Below are 24247 nucleotides of genomic sequence, written 5' to 3' on the forward strand. Positions count from 1 at the left end.
AGACGAAAATATTTTAAAATCTTCCTCTACAATTTTTGTTTATAAAGTTTTCCTATAAAATGCATATTTTTCTAGTTATAACCTTCAAAATCCCAAAAAAACTTTTTTCAAGAAATACTTTTCTGTGCAAGAGATAGAGAAATTTTTAAATCTATGAAATTTAGAGTGTTTTTTCAACTTTGAAACGATATATCTTCATGCACTGTACGTCAAAAAATGAGTTCTCCAGCGCCCTCCAAAGAAAACCCTGCATGATTTCTGGTGCGTTTTCCCATACACATGAGGTAACAAGCTAGAACACTATAAAATCGATTTTTTCATTACTACTTCAAGATAGAGACTTGCAAAATCTTAATATCTTCGTTACAACAAGCCGAATAAGAATATTGATGAAACAACGAAAATATTCGACATCATCTCAAAACGTCTCTGGGTGGTGGATCATGGTCATCAGTTTATAATGAGTGAGATACAAACAACCTATTTGTTCGATTCCAGGAAAAATTCAAGATGGCGGTCAATATTGACAGAATTTTTTTATATCGCTTGCTGTTCAGTTATTGTGAGAGATATTGAATTGATTTTACCATCAAAGTGTTTAGAATTAACCAAGCTATAATATTCGATAGAATCGTCTCATTTGCACTACTTTTTTCGGGATTAATTTAACTTCTTAAACTTAAAACATACACTTTTCGGGGACAATATTTCACTATCCACTCTGTATATGTATTGGCAGTAGACATACACTAGTATTAATGGTACAGTGTTGTAGAATATTTCCAAAGCTTCAAAATGACATCTGGTTGGATGCTGTAACATTTGCGGCCGGACTAACAGTACTTTTTACTCTTTTTCCGATGACGCTCCAGCCGTAAAATATGGACTTACAGCCTAGTGTTGAGTGAACCCCGGCCTGTGATACCAGACAATACGCTTTCCGCAACTTCTGAAATGGTTCATCCGGCTCATCCCAGAAATCCATGTGTTATTAATGCGGATTTCAATGAACGGATCTTGCAATTCTAAACAATGACAAAGAAATCGAAACTGATGAATCAGCCGACGTTTTGTACCAAGTCTCCGACTTCATCCTACCTCAAAATGCCAGCCAAAGTGGAAATGATGATAATGATTCACATTTTTTTTTATAGATCACGAACCTCAAATTGAGGAAGAAGAAGAAATTTACCTTTTAGTGCATGAAGAAGGTGTATAATATTTTTGGGGAAAAGGCGACACATTTTAGAGGAGAACAAAATGTTGAAAGCCCTCTTCCAATTAAATAAGTTTATTGTAAGATATGTTTTGTTTTCTTGCGTCATGGATTATATTCAATTTTTCATTCACTTCAACATATTGTGATAACATTAAATTGTTTCAATATATCAAATTTTGGTGTATTGAAACCATAAATCAAGTACTTGTAGAGGGTATTTATGAACTGCCTACCAATACTCTAGGGCTAGGGCATTGTTCCTGGGTAACAAACATATCTAAATATCATATTTGGGTTGAAGAAATGAGACGGGCCGCCGAAAACAATGGATGGACAGGTAGAAGCTCTAGTGACCCTTCAGTGGTCGCCTATTGTTATTGAATTTCGACATTTTCGTGGTCTATAGTTAAGTTTTCCATTCCGAGGAATATATTGGTGGACCAGTGTAGTTCCTTAAAGGCACTTTCAGCTGTAAACCAGTGGAAGCATACAGTGATTGGATAAACACACACATTACTATCGATGATAAGCACAAATTTAGTCAAACGTACGTGGTGTGTAAGTAAAGCCCACATAGATTTTTGGACGTACATTTGTTTGCCGTCCTTATAAATTCTACGAGATTGAATGAGACTTGACATACACATAATACACGTATACATATGCTTGTCAAGTTGTGTTCAATCTAATAGAATTTTAAAGGACGCCAAAAATCGCGTCAATAAAATACGTTCAATAAGTATCGTATTGAATGTAACTCAAGTTAGTTTGTGAGCAAGTTGAGTTTCATCAAATGAACCATTGGGAATAATAAAATAATATACAGGTACTTGATCACTGATTCACATTCAATAATTGCAGAAAAAGTAACAGATGTAAGTCAGGTGCAAAGTAATAGATAAGTTGGTGCTACCAGCTAGAATTGCCTTCAAGAAAGCACACGGGGCCATTAATAACCACTAAAAGGGCAATGAAGCGGAATCAGAGGACAATAAAGTATGCTAGTCGAGAGTTAGAGGATGCACCTTTTTGGAACAATAGCCCGGTGCAAAGGTAGCGCGGCCCCGTCTCCTTTATTTCACCCTCATATTTAAATTGTCCGGAAGTCTTCAGTTACTCACACAGCGGCCATTTTTCTTTTTTCACGTATTATTGTTTTCTAAATAATGGTTCAACATACGAAATTGAAACTTTTCACAATCATTTATAACAACTAGACAAAGCTACAAAACAATTATGATAATTTTTCAAATTCATAAAACAAAATGGCAGACATTTAAAATCTTGTTTCTTGAATAACTCAGAAACTGTTTACAAAAAATGTACAAGAAAAACTTTTTTTAGAAAATTTATTTACCTATCGATTGGAACCTGATTTTTCTAGATTGGGCAATATTAACGGAGATATATTAGCTGGAGGTTAGTTGCAGTGCATGTCAGTACCAGATATGTAATTAAGAAAGTGTTTTGTGATACTATATTTCGCACCTAGGGCCGAAACTGTGCGATCGCCAGCTTGAAATCAGTTGTCAAGTCCGAGGCCGAGGACTAAAAAAGATTGAGAGCCGGTAACACATTTTTGCCCGTGGTGCGAATGCTATTTTTCGGCAAAAAATAAAACGATATATATGAGAATAATTGTTTATAAGAAACTTCCAAAAGCAAAAGTTAAAGGTCATAGCTCTAGCAAATAATTTAAAAATCAAGAAATTTTTCAAGTATTTCCAAAATTATCCATCAGGTTTAGTGGTAAACGCAGTACTAAAAACAAGGTCTATAAATGCAGGTCATGACACAATCCCGTGATGCATTGCAAAATCGCCATTTTATGGGGTTCTAGTTCACCAATTTTCAAATTTATCAGCTGTTATCATTATAGATTGAACAACATGGTGTGCTATTTTGTTACATTGTTCATGCTTGGCTTTGAATTGTAAAATAAATTCTTCCCACAGAATAATGATATTCAGATTCCAACTAGGAACTGAATTGTTGATTTTTAGATTGAGAACTGAATTGTTGATTTTTAGATTGGGGACTACAAACTATTTTTGAGGTTAACATTTTGTCCCAATGCCTTATGAATCATAACGAGTTACAAGAATAAGAACAATTTTTAATGATGAAAAAATGAATTATTGAACCATTTTTTATTGAAATTACATTATCGAAAAATTTAAAAACTGAATTTATGTATTATCTAAACCAGAATATTGTATTTAAAAAGCATAATGCATGATTCTGTTATGAGCCGATTGGAATATTTCAAATGTACCGCCATAAAGACCCCACATAATGGCCGCTCCATAAGGAACACGAGTGTCATGACCTGTATTTATAGACCTTGCAGTACCTACTAAGACTGGAGACAACAATACTCCTTGTTTTTCAGAGTTTGAAAGTTCTATTATAATTTGAAAATTGAATTGTTTTGTCACAAAGTAAAATTGTGACGGGAACATGTTCCTAAATAAATATTAATATTATTAAAAGATGCTCGGCTATCAGCAAGCTAGCTGACCGCTTAGAGGTTGAAAGGTCTATTATACTTTGAAAATTGAATTTGAATTGTTTATAATATCTTATTTCATTCATCCAAATAAAATGATATTATCTTATTGCATAATACTTTATTCAATTCTAGAAGCATAAACTGATTCCGTTTTAAAACCTATTTTGTAAAAAACGTTCACATCAAAATCATCAAATCAGAATCAGCTGACATTCAAGGTTATTTAACGGCCCTAGGGCCGTTAAATTTTACCGGCCTGGTCAGAAAACGATCACTTTCGGCTTCCATGTGACGCACGAAAACCAGCTCATTAGTCTTTACACGCAAATGTTTTCCTTATTTTCATGTTTCTTTAAACAAATTATTCATATAAAAGAAATAAATTATTTATATATCAGATTTTATAAAATTAAAAAAAACCATGTTTCACCATAAAATTGAATCTTTAGTCTTCACACGCAAATGTTTTCCTTATTTTCATGTTTCTTTAAACAAATTATTCATATAAAAGAAATAAATTATTTATATATCAGATTTTATAAAATTAAAAAAAACCATGTTTCACCATAGTCTGAAATAGTGGTTGGAAGAATCATGATGATAATAATAGAAGTATTTAGTCATAATTTGAAAACAAAGGTTTTTTCACAATCAATTAGTGTACTCACATATTCGTTTTTCAACTGGCCACACATCATTTGCTATGTTGGCCATAAATTCTTCCATTGTAATAACATCGTGATACTTCATAAGAGTATCCACACTGAAGTATGTATTGAAAGGCACTTGAATCTGAGAACAAAATATTATACTTGAGTTATAAATAAATAAATTATTTTCAATTATTCTAGTTACAGTTAACATGAGTTCGAAAATCCTAGTTTTATGATCAAGTTGTAATTCTTATTCAGTGAACAAAGTACTTAGCATCTAAATGACGATTTTTGAATATTGACGAAATATTGTTCGCTGATGAAGTACAGTTGAATATAATTTCACATCTAGTCATAAATTATTATTGTGCGAGGTCATCATTAAATTATTAGCGCATGGAATTTGTTTTTCTATAGCTCAAAATTCATATTTACACAGAACATTACTGAAAGATAAGACAAATGAGTATTGAGTAATGGATAGAATATTGCATAACGCAAACCGAGATTTGGAACAATTCAATACAAAAAGATCAACCGTAACAAATACTAGAACTATAATAACATCGAAAAAAACCGGACTTCAGTCAGGTAAATATAAGTCTACCATCGAATGTAATATCTTAGCTCGGCAACTTCAAGCTTAATAAATTTCACACGCCAAACGGGAACTGCTTCGTCTTCAACCACTGAATTTATTTAATTCAATGCGGGAGCCTACAGATAAACCCCAAAAACTGATTCCCAACTAAACAATTATAATAATTGAAATTGAAAATTCACAACTTGGCGAAAGAGAAAAAATCAACTAGAAAACGTAATATCAAGGCTAACGATCAAGTATACCGTAATGAAGAGTATTGAAAAAATAAACAGATGAGAAAATGAAATAAAATGAACCAAACCATCTACTATTCAAATTTAAAAATTTAAAGTTCATAACTTTACCCTATCCAAAATGAACTAACAAATGATTAAAAAAACATATCATTGCCACGTTAAAATAGGCATCCAAGACGCAACAAGATGATATTCATTGTGAATTTCTCTCGAATGATCCCATATTATTTAAGAAGTCAATGCATGGAGAAAACTCCCGCCCTTTCACACTCAAGGGGCATTGGGAATGGACATTTTATATTCTATATGAATCCCCATCCATGGTACGCACCTCTTAAAATTAGAACTCTAATTAGAATCAGATCTCGTATTTTAAGGGGAGACGCTTATTCACAAAATATTACTATGTTCACAGGATATCATAATTTATTAAAACAATTGTTCTTGAATAATGATTAATGATTCCGTGGTACACGAATTTAACATATAGCAGGCGCGGATCCAGGACCCTGACCAGTGAGGGGGGGGGGGCGATTGGGATGGTCGTCCAGCCGTCCAGATACATATAGCTCTGAATTATTAGTCATTTCTTTGTGTATTGAAATACTGGATAAACTACACTCAGGGATGAGTTTCATATTTTTCGATCGAATTCGACTTATGATGCTTGATTTTGAACCGTCTTGACGTGCAGAGAAGAATGAGCTGAGGTACAATGAGATCTTATCATTGTCAAAAGTTATGATTGTTTGAAATTTTGATTCTTGAGGTGTCCTTATGCGCGCCTCTCCACTAAATTAAGATCATCTAACGGATGATTCCCATAGAAAATGATCTAATGAACCTATATCATGGTGCGAAATCTTAATGTGATGACAATGGAGGATTCATTGTTAAGAATTCCATGATCTAAAAAAAGGCAAAAACGAATTTTTGTGTCAGGATTTGGCGGAAATAACTGAAAACTGGAAAATGAATAAAACATAAGAGGTTTTTGGGCCATCATGTGTCTAGCACAAGGAAATTTCGCTTGAAATAATTGGTCTGGACTTCTTTTATGTATCCAAACATAATATTGAAAAATCAGAACTACTATATAAAATGCAAGCACACCCCCTTTCTTCATGTCTATATTGACTTAATTTAAGAAACTGTATATTTTTCATACATCACTCTGAAAGTAGGGGGGGGCGACCCCCCTTGATCCGCGCCTGACAAATAGAAAAGATGGTTTTATTGCTGTAGAGTTCCTGAGGGAGGTTCCACCTCGCCTGAATATATCATTTTTAAGCTTTCGACTGTCATATTTCAGCTGGGACCTACGACGTGATATATATCTGTCATATTTTGATGTGACCATCCGATAAAACGGGTAGTCCAGTCAAGGAAAGGTTATAGAGGGAAAAGTTGAGAAGACAATTTTTGACCCAGCAGTTCTGTTTAGGGTAGTAAGGAGGTAAACATATCAAAAGTCCCCACCCCTAGCCTATGTGCTAAGGGGGTGGGGGTGGTTTAAAGGTACCATTTTTTGGGTTTTCGCATAAAACTCAAAAACTATGTATCTTAAGGATATAACAAATGTTGACTGTCATATAACAAATTAAAGCTTACATTATTTCCTACAATATTCATCCAAGAACTTTTTTTATATCTCCTCTAGTTTTCGAAATATCTGCTCTTGAAGGTGTGACATTCTTGAAAAAACACGTTTGCCATCAATTTTTTTCTATTTTTGCTCTCATAACTTTTTAAAAATCGATGGGAAAAATCCATATTGATTATGAGCTTTTAGAGTATTGAATTCTCTTCAATTTGATGTATAATTTTACAGTTTACGAATTTCCCTACACCTTTTGCAGCAGCTTTAGTGTTGAGTGTGAAATCTCCATTATTGCAACAATAGACCAATTGATGAAGGAACTTGGAGGGAATGTTCTAAACAAAATGTTTGACTTTGCAGCTTTGTTGAGACTAGTTAGGAGGAGAACATATCAAAAGTCCCCATTCCTAACTCATGTGCTAAGGGGTTGAGGGTGATTTAAAACTTTCATTTATCAGCGTTTTGCTTCCACGCTCATATCTTGAGAACAAGGCGTTCAACCGACATAACTAACAATTCAGAAATGAAGCTTGATAAATTCTCTACACTTTTTGTTCAGTGAAACTTTGTGATATTCCCAATAGTTCCGAAGATATCCGCTCTTGAAGGTGTGTAATTGTTAAAATAACAAGTTTTTATGCAATGTTTTGCTCTTTCAGGGCTTATAACTCTCCAACAATGCATCGTAAAAATGATTACTCATCGTAGGTTTATAAAGCATTAAATTCTCTTTAAAATAATGTATTATTTCACTATTCCAAGTTTTCCTCTCATTGTTATAGCAGCTTCAATATAGGGGGTGAAATTTTGATCGTTTGACAATGACATTGAATGGGGTGTCTGTGACACAATTTTTGTCTTTGCAGCTTGATTTGGACTAGTAGTAGGTGGACATAGCAAAAATGCGCATCTTTATCCCCTCTGTTGAAGGTGTGGAACCGCTGAGTTGACACTTGTTGCAGCAATGAAAATTTCACCCCCTACATTGAAGCTGCTATAACAATAACTGGGTCAAAAATTGTCTTCCAAACATTTCCCTCTATACCCTTTTTTGAGCATTTATTAACTGGACTAGGGTGTGACCTGTTCAAAAACGATCAGTGGTGAGCGAGTTTGTACCGGGGATCTTTAGGCTTCTATGCAAGCACTCTATCCACTAGACCACGGATCACTCCATGTTGTAGATTCTTAGTTCTGTAAAATACAAATCATGGAGGCTATAGTTACCTAATCGCTATAGATAAATAAATAGACAATGGCTAGTCAGTAATAATTTGAATGTCGGATAGACACTGATACCAACCGATTTTGGTTCTCCAAAACGATATTCAACCCAAGGTGGTAATACGAGAGTTCTGTTCAGTCCTTTTGCAAAGGCAAGAGCACCAAGAAAATGATCGGCTTGATTACCAAATCTTCCTAAGAAAAACAAACAACGATATATAAATCGTAAAATTAATACAGTTTAACTATAGACTACAAATAACAAATAAAGAGCTATAACATTTGAACATTTAAACATTTGAACTATAATAAAGACTACAAATAACATTTTCACAACTTGCCGTTGTGTTCAGAAAATATAAATACCAATAAATCCTATTATACAAGGTGAGGCATAATAACAAGCGATTTTAAAAATACTGTTAAATAAAAACCCTTTGTTGAAAAATTATTTTCATTCCACAATATTAAAATCATGAAAAAGCATTTTCTGCAACAGTAAAATGTCAGTTATTTCTTGAAAATAACTCCAGTAAGATGGCGTCCGTTTAAACTTACACATTCCTCCAGCCGGACCTTGAAGTGACTCATCACATTTCGTAGCATTGCCAGTGGGATTTGACCAACTTCCTGCCGGATCTGCTTTTTCAGGGCTTCAATTGTTCTAGGAGGATTACCTTGGTAAACCTTACTTTTCAGATAACCCCACAAGAAAAAATCACATGCTGTGAGGTCAGGTGAACGAGAGGGCCATGCAATATCTCCATTTCGGGAGATCACACGATTTGGAAACAACTGATTGACAATATGCATGCTTACTCGAGCAGTGTGAGATGTTGCTCCATCTTGCTGGAAAAACATTTCATCGTTCACTTCGTACTGTCCAAGTTGTGGAGTAAAAAAGTTGTCCAACATCTATGCGTATCTCTGCAAAGTCACTATCACCGCATTGCCTTGGCCATCTTCAAAGAAGTATGGCCCTATGATCCCTAATGAAGACATGGCGCACCACACAGTTACTTTTTTGGAATGCAATGGCTGCTGATGCAGTTCTCTAGAGTTAACATCACTCCAAAATCGAAAGTTTTGCTTGTTAACATAACCTGAGAGATGGAAGTGCGCTTCATCACTCATCCACAAACGGTTTACAATGTCTTCGTCTTCATTAATCAAATCCAAAAATTCTAAGCTGAACCGGCTTCTGCTTACAAAATCCGTTTCCTTTAGGGCCTGAACCATTTGGATTTTGTACGGTTGGAAGTGCAAATCTTGGTGTAAAATTCGTCTTACCGTTCGGTTTGAAATCCCAAGTGTAACGCTGTGTCGGCGAGCTGAGCGACGAGGGCTTCTGTCAATGGCGACTCTTACACGTTCAACGTTTTCAGGTGTGCGCACAGTTTTCGGTCTTCCTGTTTTCTTCCTTGTCGTTGACGCAGTCTCTTCAAAGTTCTTAACCCAATTTTTAATCGCACAGGCAGATGGCACCGGCTGATTCCGATTAATGTTGAAATGGTTGCGGAATGCACGACGTGCTAACTGGTATGAACTACTGTTTTGATAAAAGGCTTTGACAGCATACGCACGATGCTGTGGGGTCCAGCGCTCCATTGTGACTAAATGATATTTCGCGCCAAACGTAACTGATGCTATCCCCTCCACCTCCCTCCAACGCAGCTTGGTTCGCGCGCTTTTTAAAATCGCTAATTATTATGCCCCACCTTGTATTAAGCGAGCATTTTCTGTATTTATATATCTGGTTATTTATGTTTAACGGATCTCGAAAACGGCTCTAACAATTTTCACGAAATTTGGAACATAGTGGGTTTATGATATAAAGATTTGATTGCACTAGGTCTCATCCTTGGAAAAACTCGTTGAACGACATTAAAAGGATAATTCATCCTTGGCTGAAACAACTGTGAATATTAAAAAAGTGAGTGAGCGAGTGAGTATGTGGAAAATCAAAATATCGCATCCCCGAAATTCATAAGATGACATATAGCCAGCTGTGAAATATGAACTCGAGCATTTTTACTTTCCTTGCCCTATTACCATAGGTAAGGAAAGTATTGCTTTCCGAAAAAAATAAGGTACCTCAATTTTTAAATTTCTATACGTTTCAAGGTCCCCTGAGTCCAAAAAAGTGGTTTTGTGTGTGTGTATGTGTGTGTGTGTTTATGAGTGTATGTGCGTCTGTGTACACGATATCTCATCTCCCAATTAACGGAATGACTTGGAAATTTGGAACTGAAGGTCCTTACAATATAAGGATCCGACACGAACTATTTCAATAAAATGGAATTCAAGATGGCGGCAAAAATGTTGTCAAAAACAGGTTTTTTCGCGATTTTCTCGAATTCATACATGAAAAAGTCATTGATAAGCTTTATCAACTGCCACAAGTCCCATATCTGTGAAAATTCCAGGAGCTCCGCCCCATCTACGCAAAGTTTGATTATAGATTACCAATTATCAGGCTACAGATACAATTTAAACAAAAATTTCGAGTGGAAAAGATTGAGCCTGAACATCTCTACAATCAATGTCTAGTAACATTATCACCTAAAATTTAAAATAAGCTTGAAATTTGAGACAATGTGATTATTCAATTGCAAACTGTTGGCAACTATTAATTCTATTAAATCGTCCACTATGAAGAGAAAGCAGACCTCGTGTGTCTACAGCGTTATTGTCCTGTCACCAGCTGGCTCAGATCTTTGGATAGTAGACTTGAGATGCGCGTGAGCACTAGCGTCAGGTGATCAATTTTCATAACGCCAAGGAAAGTTGTGTCTGTGCGCCACACCAGATTTTAGAGAACTGTGTTCTGTTTATATATATATATATATATATATATATATAATATATATATATATATATATATATATATATAGCTATATTTCAGGAGAGATTGGTGGAGTTTTTTGAGGTACTGATCAATGTGGTGGGGATCACTGCAAATTTTTTGGCCTCGGATTGGGAGGGAACATGAGAGGGATCTTTTGATGTGGTAGGGATGGCAACTCTCAAAGTGTAGGAACTGTTGTTGAAAGTATTGGTGGATAAGGCATTGGAGTTGGAAAGGATTACGTTGACATCTAGGAAGTTGATGGAGGATTCAGAGATATTCCAGGTGAAGGAGACAGAGTAGTTGGAGTTGAGTTGATTGAGGAAGTGGGAGAGTATATCATGTCCATGAGGCCATATGAGGTGTGCCTGACCTTTTTAAAAGATGATAAAGAAGATAATTTTGAATAAAATTTAGAATTTAGAAATAGGCAGACACATCTAGAAAATACCTGAGTCTATACCTAATTCATGCAGGTGAACGGGCTAGAGTCAAGAAAACTTCAATTAATCTTGCCATGCCTGATTTAATAGGTTTCTACTATAGAATAACATTACAATTTGAAATAATTGAAAAATACAAACAGCTTCAATAAACATTGGCAACTAAAATCGAACAACAATTTCATGTTACTTTGTTGACATTCTTCATCTGATTTGGGGGCGCATTACTATCCCTCATTTAGATAGCAATACGTCACAAAACCAAACAATATCAGTCATACAATAACAAATTAATTTCAACACGAAATTACTCAAGAAAGAAAAGCCCGTTGAACCCAAATTTCGTCGATAGTAACCCATATAACCCATTTCATAATAATTTTGAGTCCCCACTTTTGATTGACATTCTCGAATGAACCTTTGTTTCACTACACTGCACTTTCGTTGGTCTGTACGTTGCTTTATCGTCGGGGTTACAGTACCTTGATTTTGGCGGTGAACTTTTACCGGTTGAATTTGGCTTGACGGCGACGTCCTCTTACGTCCCTAGACCTGTCGTCTGAACGGGTGTCTTGAAGCGGTGTTACATAAATTTGCGGAACCAAAGGGGTGGTACATGAAGTTGGTTTGGGGACACACATGAACCGCTGTAAATAAATGTATTACAGCATTAATTTCTAACTCTTCCTACAATTCATCAAAAGCTAAAACAGGAGTTTATTCTGTTATTTAATTTAGATTTTATCTTGACGTTCTGATTTCATTCTCAAAATTTAACAGATTGAATTAAAACGAATTTACTTGCCATAGTGTCATTAATATACAATGCAACATTTATGAAAACACCCGTAATAAATTAATATAATGCTTTTAGAAAATGAATACTTCATTAATTATGATGTTAACTTTTATATAAATTGATATAATACTCTTAGAAAAGGAATAATTCAGATTGAAATGATGCTAACTTACATGATATTTTTCGTTTGGTTTGCGAAATCAAATATAATTTTTCATATAGTAGCTCGACTAGTATTGTTGGAAACTTGTGCGCTAGCCAACATTTATTTTATTTATTATTTATGAACTATAGGACGCAATCCAAGTGTAAACAACGGGCATTCGCCCAAAACTGCTCAGAAACTTAATTTAGAATGAACAGTCCAGAGTTTATGATTTGATCTACCTACAAATACAAGTCCAAAAACGAGTATCAACTAGAATTATGAATTTATCACCAAACAAAACAAGACACTTTATAACACAATAAAAGAAAAAAATATTGAAAATTTCACTTTAAGGTAAAAATAATGTTTGCCCTATAAGATTCATCTTGTAGATAGTTTTTACCTTTAATTAAATAAAATTAGTAGACACATAGAAAATAATTTAAATTGTATTAAAATTTGAACATTCATGTATCAGGCTCAATAACAGGAAAGCCTTTCATTCAAATCATTCGAAAGCCTTAATGACATAAGAAAACAGAGTCTGAAAAATATAAAATTATAAAATGTCATAAACTCAATATGAACATAATCTTAAAAATTACATTCCAATTTAAAGGCTATCATCTTCCTGACTTTCAGCAATACTCTACGATAATATATATCCAGAAACAATAACTCAAATGTAACATAACTGAAAACTTTCTATACTTCTTTAGAAAAAAAAAAAATATCTTCCATCACTAATAAAATCAAAAGGATTATTCTCAATCAATATTATTAACTTGAAAAATAACAGGCTTTGTTAATACAATACTCTTATGGAAGTTTCAATCAATTAAATTCCCTAAATTATATTTTAACCTTATTTTACGTACCTTAGCGGTTATTTGAAGAAACAATTATTCGTACATGATGAAGAAACACAATTAAACCTTTCAGGACATGGCACTACTAGAAAATTTAAACTTTAATAAAAATAAAACTAGCTCCTACATTAACTAATGATATAAACTTGTAAACCTGCCCAAAAAGGGCGAAACATAATGACTACATCTTTACTCTCGTAGTGCTCCTAGCAAAGTGTCCTCTGAAACGTAATCTGGTCTCACGGCTGGGGAATCGCCCCACTACTGTATTTAGAAACAGGTCTCCTATTGGGTGAAGGGAATCAATTTGACCAATCGTCGCATGGCTTCTAGAGCCTTTGGACCAAATAGTAACTGCAAAATCGGTAGTTTGTTATAATTTCAATGCTTGCTGTTTTCCAGCTTATCGCACTCCATGTCGCAACAGGAAGGCTACGTTTTAGAGATAATTCCATAATCTACATTCCTTGACAACTCGGAGCCACAATTTTTAAATATCTATCATGGGAAACTCGAAGTCATGGCCGTTCATAATAGAGAGAGAAAATAATTTATTTTGCTAACTCAAAATAATGGCTCTAGTTATTAAATTTACTATTATAACTTGGGAAAAGGCCTGAATTAAAAATAGTGCTCGGCACAGAGGAATATGTTGTCAATGAATCCACCTAATCCACCAATCCCTCCTGAAATGTAACTATCCTGAAAGGTTGTTACAGAACTAAATCTCCTCCAAAACAGACACTAATCCAACCACAAAAAATTCCCATATCCCACAAAATCCAAAGCTCTGTACCACCTACTTCCCTGGAATCGAAAAACTCAAGCCTGACCCATGTTGTCTCCTCCAATCCATCTACCAAACACCTTTTCCAGCAACCACCCACCCTCATTTACAAGCAGCCTCCCAACCTCAAAAGAATTTTTTATAAAAACCAATCAATCACCTCTGATGAAATCCCAACTCCACCTGGTACCCTGCAAACGCCCCCGCTGTAAAACCTGCCCTATCACTGATCCTTCTATTTCCTTTACCAGTCCTATCGACAACTACACCCATCAAATCCATCAATCCAGTAATTGCATCTCTAAAAATTGCATATACCTCCTTTCCTGCAACTTCTGTCCTGCCTTCTACATAGGTGAAACCACCATTGCCCTAAACCCCCGGATCAACAATCACAGGGCTTCCTTTAAAAATAATACTTCCCTACCCATCCCCACCCATGGCTCTGAGCACAACAAGAACTTTGACCAATGCTTCAAAGTTAAAGTCCTTGCCACCCTCCCTCCCACAGCCCCCTCCATAGATGTCGAGACGAAAGAATTGACTTTTATTTGGGTGTTTGGGGCTGCTTCCAGTCCTGGTCTTCACAGACATCAATAGTACCATAACTATCAACTCTACACCAACTTTCCAATTAAATTGAAATAAATTTCATCATATATAAGAAATTTCACAGCTATCAAATATATAATAAATTTTCAATAAAAATAAATTTCATTCCAATTCAATTCTATAATTCCATTTTCTAATTTTATTCTAATTCATTTCGGATTTCTAATTTTAAATCTCCTCTTTTCTATCAATTCATTATCTACACCTTTCCTTATCCATAACCCACTCAAATTTGAAATCTCCCACTTGTAACCCATCATGGCCCACCAACTAATCCCATAATGCTCCTTCAATAAGTGCGCATCCGTTCGTCTGTGCTCTATGGTCTACACAACATCTCTACCGCGTATCTGTGGTCACGACCGTTAGAATGTTCAAATCTGCACCACTTCACTTCCTGTTTGATTGACAAAGGGGGCCCAGCTCCCGAAAATTCTCGTTTAAATGTAAGTTTTTAATCTATCAGTGTCATGTGTATCCTGTTAATATATATATATATATATATATATATATATATATATTATATATATATATAATATATATATATATAAGTTAAGATTGCAATTAATCAAATAGTCTTTTTAAAAAATGAATTATTTGTTAACCACATATTACAATAATTTTATATCTCGCGATAGAGCTCCGTTCGCTATGTCCGCTAGCTTGGAACTGACTACTAAATACAATGTTACCTTCCACTACAACTATGCTACATCAACAATAATGTAATGAGGAGTGCTGACTATATAAGTAATTAGCTATATAACTTATATATATATATATATATAAATATTAACAGGATATATATATATATATAAAATACGTTCTCGTTCATTAAAACTCTCAGTTTTTAAAAATAAATTTCATTTGCGAAAAATACATGTTAACACATCAAGTGGCTGGAGTAGACTAACTAAATGAGCGCGCTGAGAGCGAAAATAAGCGGTACTGACAAAAATAGTAGTCAGCACATCAATTGTTTAAGTTTACATAATTCCTCCCTCCTTAAGTTTTTTTGTCCCGAAAAATAAATTTGGGACACTCAAAAATTACAAAAATTGAAATGAAGTTACAAATTAAAGTTTACTAACTTAGATCTAATTTCTAGGTGGTGCAATATAGCTTATGGTAGGGGTTGAAGATATTGGTACTTGTGTATCAGTATCAGTTGGAAAGTTCAAACAAGACAGTTGTGCGTGTGAACGCTCTCGTTACAATCGATGAATGAGTGTATTCTGGTGTGTTTCTCGGTTTGATTTTGTGTTGAGGGTGAGTCGAATGTCCAGACTTGAATTTTTTAGGCACAAGAACGGTTACAATTGTTTTTTTAAGTGTCATTCCGTTGAATATTTGCCTCGAGAAATTTTAGGTTAGGATCAGAGCCGAAGCAGAAGAGCTACTCAAATTGCGAAGTGCGGGGAAGAGGTGAAACGCCGGCAAGTGAAGAGATAAGTTCAACGCTATTACTCTCCCAACTATACAGATATATAGTGCTAGGCCGAATTGATATCAGCAGGATTTTGATAGCTGGTACTGCACTGCGTACTTTGAGTCAGAATAGACTGTTGTTTACAGTTGAAAATCAATATTCTTTGATCCATAATCATTCATAATATTGCTTATGATATACCACTATATAAGTTACTGCTGACATGATATTACTGTTTTACTCATTCAATCACCAGATGGACTTACGTTCAAAATCCAATTGACTGAAACCCAGGTAACGACTATAAGGCAAGACCATTCTGCAATATGTTCAAGATCATACTACGTTCTACAAATATGAGTCACTAAATATGAGTACTTGTGGAAGGTGTTCCAAACAAATTAATCGAACGGAAACAAATAAAATTGTCTGTAAAGTGTGCAGGATATCTTTCCATGGTACGTGTTCCAAGCTCACGGTCAATGAAATAGAGTTTTTATCTTCTGGTAATCAGTGGACGTGTCAGGCGTGCAATAGAGAAAGAAGACTTAGTAGGGGTAAATCTGACCCTTGTCCAATTATTAATAAGGATATTTCTCTACCTGCCGAAAGCATGGGTGTTACACTCGCAGAAATTGAAGCTCTCTTGGAGAAACATAAGCAGGAAATATTGGATGGGCAGAATAAAATTGAACAACAATTGAATAAATCCATTGAATTGTGCTTCAACTTGATCAATGAAAACTCCCAGAAGATGGCTACGCAGGAGGCAACAATTAACGCTCAACAAGCTACGATTGAATCGCTCCAAGGGGAGAACAAGAGTCTTCAATCGAGAGTAAGCGAATTGGGAAAACGTCTCGGTGAATTAGAGCAGTACTCACGGAAGAATACGCTGGAGATATTTGGTATTCCCGAAAGCGCAAACGAGAGTGAATCTACACTCATGCAGATCGTCATCGACGTTGGTAAAGGGCTGGGCGTTACACTCAAAGAGGAGGGAATATCCGCATGTCATCGTATTCCGGCTGCCAACCGCCCAGGAAAGGGTATTATTGTCAGGTTTCTCCGTCGGGAAGACTCGGACAAACTGCTCGCGAAGAGGAAGGTAAAAAGGGATTTCTCCACCCGGCATATACCTGGACGCAGTGACGACAACCCAGTCTACATAAACATCTCTTTGTCCAAAGAAAGGCGGATTCTCTTCGCTAAGGCGCGTAAGTTAAAGTTACAATTCAATTACAAATATGTACGGACTGACAGGAATGGTAGGGTGAAGGTTAAAAAGGATGAAGGCAAGAAAACAAAGTCTATTGATGATGAGAGTGAACTGGAACGCATTATTCAAAGTGAAACTTCTAAGAACTGTTCAAATAATGGTTAACAAATTGTCAGCTTGTTCTAATCTAACATTACAAGTTCGATTTAATACTCAAAATGTTCAACCTCCAGTTGGTTTTTGTTTTTACTCTCTACATTGCATCGGAAATCCTGAATATATATCACATTGTAAACTAATATCTTGTACCTACATCATTCCTTTGAGACGATTTAGAAATCATGCATTCAAAACAAGTGAGACTGTCATTATTGTTTCTTTTAAATTTTTTACATGTTCTATTCTTATTCTGAAATACTTGCTCCTCGCTCGAATTTATACTGGTTGTTTGACGATAGTGATTAGCACAACCGTACTAGTAAAAAGGATATTTTTATTTTTCGTATCAACAATTATCTCAACCTTAATAAATTTTCGTCTACTACCCGTCCAGTTAAATGTTTCGGTGTACATTAATAAATTATGGTACTTGAATATTTTGAAAAAAAGAAAAATAGTTGCATAAAGATAAATTATTGGTAGTTTATGTGAGCAATAATAATATAAACATTGAATGGGCTTTTACACGATTTGAATAGCTTAATGTTATTATGATTATGTTCTGTATATTTCCGTACTGTATACTAGATTCAATGAATTCCAATGACTGAACTGAGTAATGATACATTTGATGACGCTCACCATAACGACATTGTAATTGTACAACAGAATATCCGCAGTTTAAGAGCTAATTTCGATGCTTTCAGCCTCCAGTTAGAAGTTTTAGAAAGAATACCTGACATAATAATAGTAACCGAGATATGGGTTGATGAGAATGAAATCAATCAGTATTATTTGACAAATTATACAGTACATTTCAAATGCAATAATTCAAAAAGAGCAGGGGGAGTAGCAGTGTACGTTTCAGATAGGTTGGCTTGTGTTGGCCTTGATGATTGCAACATGATAACAGCAGATTGTAAGCACCTGATACTATCTTCATCCCACACAAAAATCGACTTACTGGCTATCTATAGATACCATGCTTTTTCTGAAGAAGCATTCACTAGTGAACTAACCTCCTCGATAAAGCTTATCAAAAACTCCAATTTAATTATTAAAGGTGACATGAACCTCAATATCCTGCAACAGAATAGAATTTCTGATTTTTATTTGGTTCGAATGGCTAGTCTCGGCCTCAAATCCCTTATCAATGAGCCCACGCGAGCTACTAATACTTCCGAAACTTGCATAGATCACGCATTCATTAGAGACAAAATCAATAGTAGACTGGGTTATAGTTCTAAAGTTATCCAGACATCTATCACGGATCATTGGATGACTGTTCTTTACATAAAAACTAATGATAAGGAAATGTTTCCGAAAATAAAAGAGCATAAAAGAGTTGAAGAAGACAAGTTTATAGCACTGATGGGAAATGTGGATTGGAGCGACGTATACTCATGTCATTCCGTTTCACAGGCGGTGGAAAAATTTATTCACAAAGTAAAAAATTGCATTGAACAGTCCTATAAGACAATAAAAAATAATGCTAAGCTTTTGAAACCGTGGATGAATGCAGAGCTAAAAAGAGAAATTGATAAGAAAAATAGATTATACAAAAGGTGTAGGCAGCAACCAGAAAATACTACTCTTAGGCGTGACTATAACATCCAAAGAAATATCCTACTGAACAAAATTAGGTTTAGAAAACAGGCTTATTACTCTGCTGAACTTGAAAAGAATATAACTAACAGCAAAAAACAGTGGGCAATAATTAAAGACTTAACAGGCGAAAAAAAAATAAATCTATAACACTAAGCGATGAAGCAGGGTCCCTGATAACATGTGATAATGAAGTAGCCAGAATGTTTAACAATCACTTTTGTACGATAGCTGATGATCTGAGAGAACAAATAGTAAATGATAATAGACAAATAAATGATTCGTTCAAGAAGTTCGAGAAAAATTTCCAATGCAATGGAATAAGAAATTCAATTTTTTTCTACCCAACAACTAAAGAAGAGATCTTGAATATTATATCACAACTACAAAATAATAAATCACCTGGATATGACAATATAACAACATCCCTAATTAAATGTATTTCACACCTCATTATTGATGTTTTGATATTTATTTATTTATTTATTATTTATTATTATAATTTTTACAAGAATGGGATGTAAAATACTCCTTGTACTATTTCTCTCCCAAATTTGGATAATAATTTAAAAGTCCGAAATGAGGTTATGATTCCACTTTTCTGAAATTCATATACAACCTAAGCTTAAGGACAGGAGAATTTCCTGCAGAGTTTAAGAAAGCAGTAGTTATTCCTCTGTATAAAAAAATAGCAAAATGCAGGCTACAAATTATAGACCGATTTCGCTGTTATCAATTTTCTCTAAAATACTTGAGAAAATTGTCAAGAACTGAGTTACTAGTTTTCTGGAGCAGCACAACTTTTTCAGTAAAAACCAATATGGTTTTCAGAGCAATCTTAATACGGGTTCAGCAATCATGAAACTAATGTCAGAGGTTTATGATAGTATCAATGAAAGTATTCCATGTGGTGCCTTGTTCGTTGACGTCATGAAAGCCTATGATATGGTTGATCATGAGATTCTATTAGATAAAATGTACCTGGCAGGAATAAGAGGCATTGCATACGAGTGGTTCAAATCATACCTCACCGGAAGACTTCAGCAAACTAGAGTTAATAACGGTGTTGTTAGTGCATTCAGAGAACTGAAAATTGGTATACCACAGGGATCAGTATTATCCGGTTTACTTTTTCTAATATATGTAAATAGCTTATGTAATGGGGGTTTCAAGGGTAGCTTGGTTGCTTTTGCTGACAACACTGCTCTTCTTTATAAAACAAAATCATTTGCAGAGCTGCAAGAAAACATGCAGAACGACATAAATGCGCTTAGATGGTGGTTTACTCGCAATATGATGGTGATGAGCCCAAAAAAAAAATATATCATATTCAGACTACGGAAAGATGTGCAATTCCCTTCCCCACTCAAATATCAAAAAATCGCATGTTCCTTGGCTGCTGATCGCGATTGCCCACCCCTAGAGCAGGTCAAGTGCATCAAGTACCTTGGAGTTTGGGTGGATAGTAGGATCAGTAGGAGAGAACACATAGGTTATATAAAAAAGAAATTATTGAAATATATTCGAATATTTTATCTTCTCAGAACTGTGTGCAATTCAGAATTGATGAGAAAGATCTACTTTGCTCACATAAATTCCAATTTTGAGTATGGCTTGGAAATTTGGGGGGGAGCATATAAGGCTGCTTTACATCCGTTAATCATTTTACAAAAAGCATTTATGAGAATAATGTCTTACAAAACGAGATATGATCACTCTGCACCAATTTTCAAAGAGCTCAGAATACTGCCTATCAGGAACTTATATATTTTTAAAACCCTAAAGCTGTTTTTTGATAGGAGTGGTGAAATGCAGCTGATTAATATGCGCAGGGTTGGGAGGAATCAACAAAATGTGCAAGTCCCTAAGCCCAACCTTACAATTTTCAAAAAATTCTTCAATTTTTTAGCACCAACGTTTTTTAATAGACTTCCTGTGGACATAAAAAGGTGTAGGCAGAAGACAACTTTCTGCAGATTATTACAGAGCCATCTGATACATGAAGATGTTTCCGGTTATTATGAGAATATTGTTTGAACTGCAGGCCTGCACTTTATTTAGCACTTTTTTACAACTGGTAAGCTCGACATTTTTTTTGTTTTAGTTTGTAATGTTATTGTTTATAGTGTAATATTGTTAGTATTTTAATAATGTTAAACTGATACTGAAGTTCTTTTTCCTTTTTTCTTGTCTTTTTAGTTTTTTCTACTCTTTCTTAATTTGCTTTGTAAACTGTAACACTTCTTTTTTATTTTAAGTAGTTTTTTTTCTGCCCAAACAGGTTTTTGTAACCTTTGGGATTATTTTCCATGTATATTTGATTTATGGTAATGCTCTTCAGAGTATGTTTGTGATTTTTTAGTTATATGGTAATTTTTTTAGTGACTATGGTAATTTCATGCTCTGTATATATTGTATAAATGGAAAATAAATTGATTTGATTTGATTTGTATCAATTCGGTAATTCAGTACACTGGTTGGCTTCTTAAATTTGTAATAAACAATTATCAAAATTACAAGAAGTATAAATGTACATAAAACAAAAATTACAATGTGGCAGGTCTTAAGGACGAAAGAATCTTCAAAATTTATAAAATCAAAATCTCTAGGTTCAATATCATCAAGTTCACTAACATCTTTCAAATCGATAAGTTTAGTATGAATTTTATTTGGTACATGACTTAATTTTTGTGCATATGTGGTAACTGAAGAAAAACGGTAATTTTACATCTGTCATTTTATCATTGATATCCAGATTGATAAGGAAAGATGAAGGAGTATTTATAGTGCCATTATTGATATTAATTTGATCAAACTTATATCCTAAAATACAATTACAATTTTCGAAATAATTCAGAAATAACTCATTACTCCCGATGGATTAAAAACTTTTCTCAAAAGATTCACCCCCTTGTCCACATACAGAAATTCCCTCTATCTCAAGATCAGATGGAAACTTTGGAATTGTTGAAAAATGAAATTGCTTCCGCGGTACTGCTCTTTGTTGATGAAAATGTACCATTCATAATTGAGACAGATGCATCAGATTTTGCAATTGGTGCAACATTAACACAAAATTCTCGACCAGTAGCCTTTTTCTCACGAACTTTGTCCCAAAGTGAAACCAGGCATTCAGCTGTTGAGAAAGAAGCCTATGCCATTGTGGAGTCTATAAGAAAATGGAGACACTATTTACTACGAAAACAATTCACTTTGATCACTGACCAAAAATCAGTCACATTCATGTTTGGCACTCAACACAATAGAAAAATAAAAAATGAAAAGATACAAAGGTGGCGCCTAGAATTATCTGAATACAAATTCAACATAGTCTACAGACCTGGAAAAGAAAATGCACCAGCTGATGCACTCTCTCGTATATGTATTACAGCTGGTTGTTCAACATTGAACTCAGCTTTGGCAAAATACCATGATGAACTTTGTCACCCTGGTGTAACTCGTTTCTACCACTGGCTCAGAATGAAAAATCTCCCCTAAACTGTAGATGATGTAAGGAAAATTTGCTCCAATTGTGGAATTTGCTCTGAAATAAAACCACAGTATATGAAGACAAAAGGAAATCTCATAAAGGCAACAAAACCTTTTGAACGAATTAATATGGACTTCAAAGGACCCGTACAATCAAAAACAAGAAATAAATACCTACTGGTGATGGTTGATGAGTACTCAAGATTCCCTTTTGTATTTCCTTGTCCAGACATGACTGCGAGAACAGTCATAAATTGCCTGGTCTCATTAATATCAATGTTTGGCCTTCCAAGCTATATTCACACAGACAGAGGAACATCCTTCATGTCAACTGAGTTGAAGAGCTTTCTTGGCTCAAAAGGGATAGCAACTAGTAGATCAACGCCTTACAATCCGAGAGGGAATGGTCAAGTAGAGCGATATAATGGAATTATATGGAAAGCAATAACACTAGCTCTAAGATCACGAGGACTTGATTCAAATCGATGGGAGGAAGTGTTGCCTGATGCACTTCACTCTATTCGATCTCTTTTGTGTACCACAACAAATTGCACCCCTCATGAACGAATGTTCCTACACATGAGATCCTCAACAAATGGACAGTCACTACCATCTTGGCTAATGAGCCCAGGACCAGTTTGGCTGAAGAAAATGAACCGAAATTCAAAGCAATATTCATCAGTAGAAGAAGTTGAATTGATTGAGGCAAACCCAGAGTATGCTCACATTCGTTGCCCTGATGGACAAGAGTCCACTGTGTCGCTCCATCATCTTGCCCCTAAGATAACACGAAAATCTAGCCGGGTAGAATGATATGATAAACCATATGTTTTCGTTGTCATTGATTCATTCATAAATATCAAATGTTGTTGATCCGTTACTAGTAGAAAGTCATGTTCAATTTTATTTGATTAAAGCTCTACAAATGAAGAGTTTACTTATTTCATGGTCTAACATTAATTATTTCTATTCTTACACAACTATCCAAATCCTTATTATTTACTACAGACAAAATACAGTTATCATGTATAATTTCTCCTGAAGTACAAAAAGAACTAGAAGAGAATTTTTGACAATTGGTCAGTTTCCAAAGCTTTTTGTTTTGAGACACAGATATCGATTTTTCTTTTAATTCCATGGTGTGAACATTTGATTCCATTTCAACAGGATAAGACAGAAGGTCATATTTTTTAAATAAATCGTTTAATTTCGGTAAATGGATAATGTAAGCTATAACAGATTTTGATAGAATACAAGTGCTGTTACTAATTTCCCATAAAATACTGGAATGTCTACTAGCTAATGAATGATTCTTATAATTAATTAACCTACGAAAATCATCAAAGCTCAAAATTGATGGATGAAGTTTCCCTTCTTTGCAATACATCAACGAGTTGACAACATCATTTATTTCATCATCCAACAATTGTATAGTCAAAGTAATTAAGTCAACAGCTTGCATATTTTCGACAATATTGGCAGTTTCGTTAGTAATATTTTCTAATGCTTTATTATTTGAATTAATATGCTCAACATCGAAATTAAATTTCTTAATTAACTCATGGTTCATTTCAAAATTATGTTTTTCATTTTCAACAAGATGTAATTCATTATTTTCTATTTTATCAATAACTTTGTCAAGGTGTTCTTTGTCGTCAGCAGTCATAAGTCCTGTCAACCATGATATGGCGTTTCCTAATCCGTTCTACCTTTTTATTTTTATTTTCAGAAATCATTTCTAATTTAAAATATTGGTTGAGTGAAATTTTCTTCAAGGATTCAATAATGTCAG

General features: G+C 34.6%; 1 protein-coding gene across 1 annotated transcript in view; it reads right to left on the reverse strand.

The window, feature by feature from the left end:
- Positions 1-24247, reverse strand: part of LOC111050422 (GDP-fucose protein O-fucosyltransferase 1) — a 49452-nt gene that overhangs the window by 5287 nt on the left and 19918 nt on the right. The window contains exons 2-3 of the mRNA XM_039423808.1: positions 8128-8243; positions 4400-4523 (exon numbers count right to left, since the gene is read on the reverse strand). Of these exons, the coding sequence (XP_039279742.1) occupies positions 4400-4523; positions 8128-8243 (240 nt within the window). The remainder of the gene's footprint in view (positions 1-4399; positions 4524-8127; positions 8244-24247) is intronic.

This window comes from Nilaparvata lugens, chromosome 3, assembly GCF_014356525.2.
Source record: "Nilaparvata lugens isolate BPH chromosome 3, ASM1435652v1, whole genome shotgun sequence".
NCBI classification, from domain to species: Eukaryota; Metazoa; Arthropoda; class Insecta; order Hemiptera; family Delphacidae; genus Nilaparvata; species Nilaparvata lugens.